Source organism: Thalia democratica, chromosome 7 (genome assembly GCF_965202585.1).
Source record: "Thalia democratica chromosome 7, ktThaDemo2.hap1.1, whole genome shotgun sequence".
Classification (NCBI taxonomy): domain Eukaryota; kingdom Metazoa; phylum Chordata; class Thaliacea; order Salpida; family Salpidae; genus Thalia; species Thalia democratica.
The window spans coordinates 16485923-16495060 of NC_139171.1; the positions used below are offsets into that span (position 1 = coordinate 16485923).

A 9138-nucleotide genomic window follows, 5' to 3' on the forward strand; every position below is an offset into this window, starting at 1 on the left:
ACTCTTATTTCACAACAGTTTACGTAGGTTCGATAAACGAATAGCATCCATATTTCAAAAACACAACATTAATATTGAACCGGTCTGCACCAGCAAAAAAGTTTCTGACTACTTCAGTAATAAAAGTAAATGCTCGGAAGTATTTGACGCAAATGTTATTTATAAACACACCTGGTCTGCAGATCAGAGCATCTCTTACATTGTAGAAACATTACGGCAAATATTCCGACGAATTACAGACCACTGCGGAACAGATAAAAACAGCGCAATATTTAAACATCTTTTTAATTGCACACCCTATCAAAACTCTGACGTAGTTCAAAATTTAAGAGTTTTTGAAACGACGTAAACAAAGCAAACTCTACAGGCTGGAAGCAATATTGATTGAAGAAGAGCGATCTAATTTAAATACGCAAATAGCATTAAATGGTTATTAACAATCTGTTGTTAAACATACCTTTACTTCAGTTTTACTTGCTAAATCTCTAAATTTTGTATTTATTTGAGTTTATACATACGTCATAATTTAAACTTATTTTTTAAACTGTTCACTAACCAAGTTTTTTTCAAATTTCATTTAACATTTATCACTTAAGAATAAAACTCAATAATTTTGAAAATCATCGTGTAATAAAATATAAAACTATTTAAATAATCTAATAATAATAATTTGGTATATAAAAAACATTTTAATTTGAAATAAATAAAAGAAATCAAACCATTCAAAATTATCACTTGGTGCATATCCTTGCAAAAACTCAAGTTTTGTTAACTATGATCAATTTTAATCAATGGTCACAATATCTTTGACAGTAGTTTGAAGTATTAAACTTAAGGCGGCAGGTTTAGTACTGCTATCATAGATCAACAGTACTAACAAGGAAAATATAAAGACAAATGTGTATTAGATGTAATGATGTGTTGTACGACCTGAAGTTGTTTTGTTCAAACTTACACGGTAGATTTCTTTCTAAATCAGATTTTCATCTGAAAATTTTAGCTTGTTTAGCCCTGAACGAAAAAAAAAAAACAATTTTAGATGCCTTATTTAGTCTTAAAGTATGTGAAACTTTTACCTATTTCAAAAGTTGCTTCTTTTATGTCAAAATGCATTTAAAACGAAGTTTTATTATTTAGAAATATAATCTAACCACATCTATTGTAAGATAAACACTACGTTAAAATTTTGTTTATTTATACTAAAATTTTATTATGTTTATACTTGTTTTGTTTTAAAATTAACTTAATTCAACAAGGAGTTATTCTTCAGTCTTTATCTTTAATGTTAGGACTTTCAAAGCAAATATGAGTTTTTGTATACAGTAACCTCTCGCATCTTTACGCACTCATGACGTTACGCACTCTCGTTTAGTTACGCATTTTAGAATTCTAATAATTCAAAAATTAAAATTTTAGTTTATTTTAATAGTGCACAAATTAAGTTTATTTTATTCTTTTATTTTAAAGTGTGTTTTTAAATGCTATTTCAGCTCTCTACATCTTTAGACTTTGTAAACTTATGTTCCTTGATTAATTGATAAACATTTAGTTATACCTCAGTATATCAGAAATTATGTTAACAATAAGAGATTAAACTAAAGTTCTTCAAGAATAATGACTGTGTTAAATAATGAAAGTGTAATGAAATAATGAGAGTATAAAGCACAAATAAATAACACAGCACTCTTACCCTATATATAAATAGAGCAACACAGTTTAATATAGACACAACATTAGTTCTTAATTATAACTAAATACTTAATTATAAATTTAATTTGCTAAGTAGGATATAATATAAATGTTAAGTATCAAATAAGTCACATCTAAATAAAGATAGTATCTACTTTTTATAAAAATTAGTATAATTTTTCTACAACTATTATTATTTTAAATAAATTTAAATACATTTTTTTTAAATGTATAGTTTCATCGCTTGTTTTCATAATCATAAATAAAGTAAACAAACTGTTAAAAGTTGGAAACCCCAGTATGTTTTTTACTAAAAGCAATATCAAAAAACAGCCATTATAGTAAGTATATTTGGTATCTCTCGTATCTTTACGATCTCTCATATCTTTACGCACTTTTTCTGTGGACCTAATGTGCGTAAATAAGCGAGAGGTTACTGTACTTAAAGAAGTTTTAAAATATATGAAGATACTTAAAACGCTAGTTCATAAACCATCCTTTAAAAAAATAAGTCTCAATCCTTCACAAACAAACATATTAGTTAAGAAGTATTGTTAAAACTTAAACCTGTTTTCAACTAGATCTCGATTTTATAATCAGGATTTTTACGTTTCTGATCTCAAACTTAAATAAACATCCGGCCACGCGTATTAAAAAGAAAAGCTTTGCAGGATCTGAACAAATTGAATAAACTTGAGATATTACATCTAAATAATTTTCAATTTTTATCATGGTTCGATCGTATATCAGGCGAGCTACGGCCGAGCCCTGCAAATTGATCAGTAATGTTAAATAGTTTATAAAATAGTTCAGCTTGTTTGAAGTCTCCCATATAGAGTTTTTAAAATTTCACAAACTTATCATTAGTTTGTTAAAAAGCAAACTCATATCGGAAAAAAATTAAGAATTTATTTTATTTGGGGTTTGCAAATTTTTTTCATAACTTCCCCCTTTTGAACAACATTAAACAGCAAATTTACTAGAATTATTTTAATGAACAAGTTTTAAAAAAACTACCTTTAAATACGCACAAGACTTTTGCTTTTATTTTACTCTTCACCATTAACTACAGAATATCTAGTAAAAGTTTCAAAAGTATTTTAATATATGACTTATAATGTATCATAATGATTCTATTATTTAACTATAACCACCTATATTTTAACAGACAAATTTACTTTCAACTGTACATCTGAATACTTAAATAATATAGTTATGTCAAAACAAATTAAAACACATTTTTTATTTAGCACCAAAGTTTATTAAGAATTCCAAGCACACGATTGGTCAGAAAAAATATAACATGATTTATATATTATAACAAAGTTGTACAAAAAATATAAAAATGTCATTAAGAAGTTGACACATATAATCTTAAGTAGAAATAATAAGGAATGGAATTAAGTTTTATTTGTCTGGAAATAAATTGTGCAAGTAGTTCAATATATATATATATATATATATATATATATATAATACTAAAGTGGCTTCAAATTATAATACATACTATTACAAATGTCATGATATAATATAGACTTCTTATATAGCTTCAAAAGATATTCGAAAATATAAAACATGTTTTAACATTGTTTTAAGTATAAGAAAATAGTAAAAAGACAGGCAGAATACTTAAAGTTAAGTTAAAAATTATAAATTTAAAAGGTCAAAAATTAATAATAAATATAGCGTAAAACTATTTTTTACGCTCAAAAGTAAAAATCTGATGAAGAAAATTAGGTGAACAACACAACTGTAGCTTATTTCTTCTGGCTATTTTTTCTCAGATACAAAAACAAATTTTGGTAAAAATAGTTTCCAAAATAAAACTTTTTGTATATGTTGAAAAATCAGTTTAATAAGCAAACCCGCTTAAACGATGCCAGTAAAACAACCAAAAAGTATATCATTTTTGTGATAAAAACCATAAACTAGATAAAACTAAAAGATTGATTTCAAATATTGTAAACACATAAACTATAATATAAAAATGAGATTATAACAAAGACAAGAGCAAACATATAGAAAAATATATTTATGTGCTGAAGACCACAAACTGACACAACTTGTTAATAGGTGCACTTTAAAAACAAATTTGCTATAAAAATAAAAGCAAGCTAATACCGTTTGTGTGTCAAAAGCCAACCAATTAGAAAAAGATGCTTTAAAAAATTTTTATAACTTTTACAAAAAAATTACTCTAAAGACGAAAGCAAGCAAATAAAATATATTATTAAAAGGCTCTAGAGACCAAAAACTATACAACCCTATAGTAGGGGTGTACAAAAATACTTGACATTTAAACATACGAGATGAAACTTTAAAGGTGCTCAAAATCTCACATGTCACGTATTATCTCCCAGTTTTTAACTCAAACATACTCAGGCTGCTGCGGTGATTCCTGTCTCTCATACACTGTCGCCTTCATCAAACTGGGCCTCGTCACCTTCAATCTGACAATACGTTGATCCTTCACCAGCTTCTTCTTCGCCTGGTTCTGAGTTGCGAACGTCAAATCGTACCCGTTTACCTGTTTTGAAAATAAAATCAAAACTCATCTGTTGGCTTTATACAGTTAAACTATTCATTACAATCGGCTGCTTTACAAAATTAAAGTAGGGGAAAACGTAATTTAGATAATAGTTTGTAGGGTATCATATCAAGTAATTAGTATTTACCTCATTGCTAAAGTTAAAACAGTATTCAGTTTATGAATATGTATAAACATATGATATATATTTAGCTGTTAAATGGTTATTGAACAATATATATATTTTGTATTAATCATTTACATAAAGCATAACTTGTGACTGAAAATGATGCTTTTTACTTGTTATACGCGTGAGCACTTACGTATTTAATACATGTAGTTAGATGTTAGGTTACTTATTTGTAGACACGTAGATTGGTACGTAGCTGTGTACATATTATATTTATAGAACTTTGAAGCTAATATTAACTTTAAAATTGCTGCAGCGATTTAATTGTTTAACTACTTTTGATTTAAAAGTATTTTGTTAATTTAAAATTAAAAGAAAATCTTTTAAACTATAAAAGTTATAAAAAGTTAAATTAAAAGAAATTAAAAGGCTGTAAAGTTTTTAAAGATATGTACCTTCGACCAAATAGTTTAAACGGCTGTATAGCTGTAATTTATCACAATTGTTGGTAGAACGTATACTTAATTGTCAAAATATATATTCAGAATAAAATGGATAACTCGAAAAAAAACCTTTGATAATGTTATGAACCATATCTACTTAATATAATAAGTTATACCAAATTTAATTATTTCATTACCTGAAATACTTTATTACCAAAGCTTATTCCTTGCCTACAAGCTTGCATAATAAATATTATGAACAACTTATATATATATTTATTTCCTGAAGTATTTTATCTCCAACTCTGAGTCCTTGCCTGTCAGCCGGACCATCTTGAGTTACTCTGGTCACAAATATTCCCTAGAAAAATACCAATATTGTAAACAAGTATTCCCTAAAAAACATCAATAATAGAAAAACAATCTATGTTGATAAATAAAAACATCAAAAGAAGTATTTCTAAAAAATAGGTTTAAGTAAAAACTATATATAGTAGCTATGTTAAAAGGAATGCAACTTATTAAAACAAGAATTTATTTAACTATATAAGACGTAAAACTTATTCAAAAACATATATTACTAGCTTAAGTTAACACTTACTTTATAATAAAGAACTACTTATAATAAAATTTTTTAATTTTAAAGAAAATAAATATTTTATATAATTTAAAACATTAAACTATTTTCTTAGTAGCGTCTAAAAAAATTATTACACTAGCTTTTGTAAAACTAACATACTCAAGTGCTTAGTTTTACTTGTTTACTTAATAAAATACACACCCATAAACTCTTGTCAAATAAGTCAAACTTTAAAAGCTATTTGCTTAAACTTATATAACATTAATGAACTCAAAACCGTAAAAGTAATTATTTTTTCTTTTTGTTTTTAAGCTGTTTATAAAGGAAGGTTATTTCACAAAAGACCTTAATATTTAAAGGACCACACAAACATACTATTTTGTTTAAGATTTATTAAAAGTGTAACGATGTAGTTTAAATAACATTTGCAAAATAATTGTTGGTAATGATAAACCTTTAGTTCGGTTTTATAAACAAGCTAACATAATTACTCATTTAAAACTGAACATTAGTTTTAATTCACTACTATAAAACTAAACAAAATTAAAAAAAAAGTTTAATTAATAAATAAACAACGCTATCATTAGAACTAAAAAACAAATTATTATGAGTACAATATTTTTAAATATATATTGATAACTATTTACAATTAAGCTACAACCATAAGTATCTTCAGTAAAGAATGGTTTTAAAATAATATTCTAAATGTAATAGATATTGTAGAGAATATACAAACTAACAATATCTCCAGCGCATTATATATTTTAAATAAAATTTGCTACAGTAAAATAATAGATAAACTTACAGTATTTCCAGGGTATAATGATTGTTATCACAATTTAAAACAACTAACATGTAATGTTAAAACTAACAATATCTCCGAAGCAGAAAATATTCAATGATAATAAAATAAACTTACAGTGTCTCCGGGACAAAATGGATTTTTACTGGCATCTTGGTCAATACCACCACCAATAGCAAATCCAAGTATCAAATTTCCATTTAATACGTCTTTCACTATTTCTATGCATTGCTGTTTTTATATTACATTTTTTAATTAAACAATTACTAAAATAATATCAAGTTTATAATTAATACGTCTTTAACTGTTTCTAAACATTTCTGTTTTTATATTACATTTTTTAATTAAATAATTATTAAAATAATATCAAGTTTCTAATTAATACATATTTAACTATTTCTATGCATTGCTGTTTTTATATTACATTTTTTAATTAAATAATTATCAAATAATATCAAGTTTCTTATTATAACGTTTATTACTTTTTCTATGTATTGCCGTAAAAGTGGTTTAATATTTTATTCAAATAGTTTTCTACTTAATAATGAAACTCTATTTGACACTTCTTCTATGAACTGATGTTTTTACGTTCATTTATTATACTTAAACATTTAGTCACACTTGCTTACAACTTTACAACTAAAGGTCAATTAAAACAACGTGATTATAATTCATATTTTATTTCTGATTCTTAATATAGTAATGATTACTTACACGGGTGTAAGACACAAGATTTATTATTTTATAATGTATTACAAAACAGGGTTTCTATTAAAAGGGTTCTTAGTTATAAAACAAGTTTTGTTAAACAACATATAAAAAAATAAAAAAAATTCTAACTAGATAAGAGTTGATTTGTAACTGATGAACTTTTTATAAAGGCTAAACCCCGTTTTATAATAAATTAATGAATAAAAGACGTTTTTCCGATAATAACTCTTTATATTAGATTAAGGTGACAATCTTAAGTGTTTTATTTAAAAAAAGTTAATACAACAACCATATTAAAAAAAATAAAACTCACACAAACGACTCCTTCCTCTGGTATATTCATGCTCATAATTGTCAATTGAAATTTAACTTAATAAATTAATAAGGTTTCTGAAACAAAATGATGTCAAATAGTTACACAACAAAACTGTACAAAAGTATAAAAAGACAAAACAAAATAAAATATACTAAACGAAATTGGAAAATAAAGTAACACTTTAACTATTGTGTAATAAAAACAAATAATTGCTCTATTTGCTTTAAACAAAAAAAAACGTAATAAAGTTATAATGAGGTCATAATTACCGTACAAAATTGTTTATTTGGTCACAACCAATTTAAAAAAGTATGTATACTGCAAGAACTTTATTCATTTATATTGCATCTATAAAATATTTAGTTTATGGTTCAACTTTAATTAAATGCCTTAGAACTTTAAAACTTAACACCATAATAACAGCACCTATAAAAAATAAAAGATGTGACTTATTAGGAAACGAAATACACTTATATAAGAAAATAAAGTATAAAAAAATTAAGTTAAGAGCAGATTATAAACTAAGTATTTCTAACAAAAATATTTTTAATTAACACCATCATATTTAGTTTAAAATCATAAAGTTAAAAACAAACCTTTTCTTTCGAAGAAACAATTTCTAAAACACAATAAAAATATTGTGTGTATATAATATATTAATAATAGTATACAAAAAAATTTAAATTTATTAATTAAGACTAATAATAATTTGATACTTTTATACAGACTAGATTTTGCTAACTAATTATGTCGCATTCGAAATGATTATTATAAATTTAAAAAGATTGTTAACAAATAAAATTATTAATATTCAATTTAAAAATAAGCTTCATTCAAGCAGAAAAAGCATAAACGAAAATTTTTTAAGTTATAAATAATTTCATAAAAGCTTTATTTTACACAACTTCAAATTAATAGGATGTACAATTTTAATCTTACTATAAACTTTGAGAAAAGTTTTATTTGCAGCTTTACTCTAATAAGAAATATAGAAACTGTAGATATGATTTGTAACCTTTCTTATAAAACTTTTAAATTAATATATCTTTAACAAATATTCTGGAAACCAAGACTAATTTGATAAGCAGTAAAAGTATTTGAACTTATAATATAGTTAGCTGCTTTACACCATATCTGTAAAAGATGTTTAATAAGTAACATATATAATACTTTATCACAAACCACACAACTGTTCAACAACGCAGAAGCAGTTTTCTTATAAACCAACAGATGTGTGTAAATGTTCAAGAAGCAACAGATATGCCCCTATATTTAATCTGGTCCTCGCAAGTAAGCAGTAAAATTATTTGGAATTCAAGTAAATATTTCTAATAAAGTTCCGTGAAGCAACAGATATACTACTTCAACAAAGCCACAAGAATGTATAACATGACAAAAGTAGTTATTCATTTCCTCAGATGAAAGGACAGAAATGAAAATTCAAGAAGCAACGAATACAAATGTCTGTAGTGAAGACATCTCAATTCTTGATGAAAAAAGAGATGTTCGAGTTTATGATGCAACACTTTTATAGCTTAATAACTGTAAGTTCAAGGAGCAACGGATATGTGCCTGTAGTAAAGACATCTCAGTCTGGTCCTGGCGTCAACCACTGCCTCCCTCTCATCGTGTATGGACAAGCTCAACGCTTCGTTTTTCAGTTTGATGTCCTTGTTTCTCATCAACAGTTCGTTTCTCAATTCGATCAGTCTCTTTATGTCTTCTTCCTCACTTGTAGTATCACCTTAATGCGAATGAAATTACTTATTTTATGATAATTTTAAGAATTTGCAACGAAGATTATTACGAAGTGATTAACTACAAGGTAAGACTTTTAATTAGACATATTTTTTTTAAGTTTTATTAAATTTTAAGTTATACTAAGATTAAAAATATTATACATTTATTAATACGAACAAAGAACTTACAGCTTGATTCTT

At 25.3% G+C, this 9138-nt stretch overlaps 1 protein-coding gene across 1 annotated transcript; it reads right to left on the minus strand.

Moving 5' to 3' along the window:
• Positions 1 to 4057: 4057 nt before the first annotated feature.
• LOC145841140 (tax1-binding protein 3-like) lies at positions 4058 to 7231 on the minus strand. Its single transcript, XM_082948511.1, has 4 exons — positions 7196 to 7231; positions 6289 to 6402; positions 5077 to 5150; positions 4058 to 4220 (listed from the first exon to the last, which is right to left on the minus strand). Exons 1-4 carry the CDS (start codon positions 7229 to 7231, stop codon positions 4058 to 4060), a joined length of 387 nt encoding a protein of 128 aa, XP_082804637.1.
• Positions 7232 to 9138: the final 1907 nt, after the last annotated feature.

Bases quoted from the DNA above. Each gene is read 5' to 3' on its own strand.
- LOC145841140 (XM_082948511.1), bottom strand. From the start codon at position 7,231: ATGAGCATGAATATACCAGAGGAAGGAGTCGTTTGT. The intron at 6,403-7,195 runs GTGAGTTTTATT...ATATAAAAACAG, and splicing joins CAGAGGAAGGAGTCGTTTGT to CAATGCATAGAAATAGTGAA. The intron at 5,151-6,288 runs GTAAGTTTATTT...GTATTTTTCTAG, and splicing joins CATTTTGTCCCGGAGACACT to GGAATATTTGTGACCAGAGT.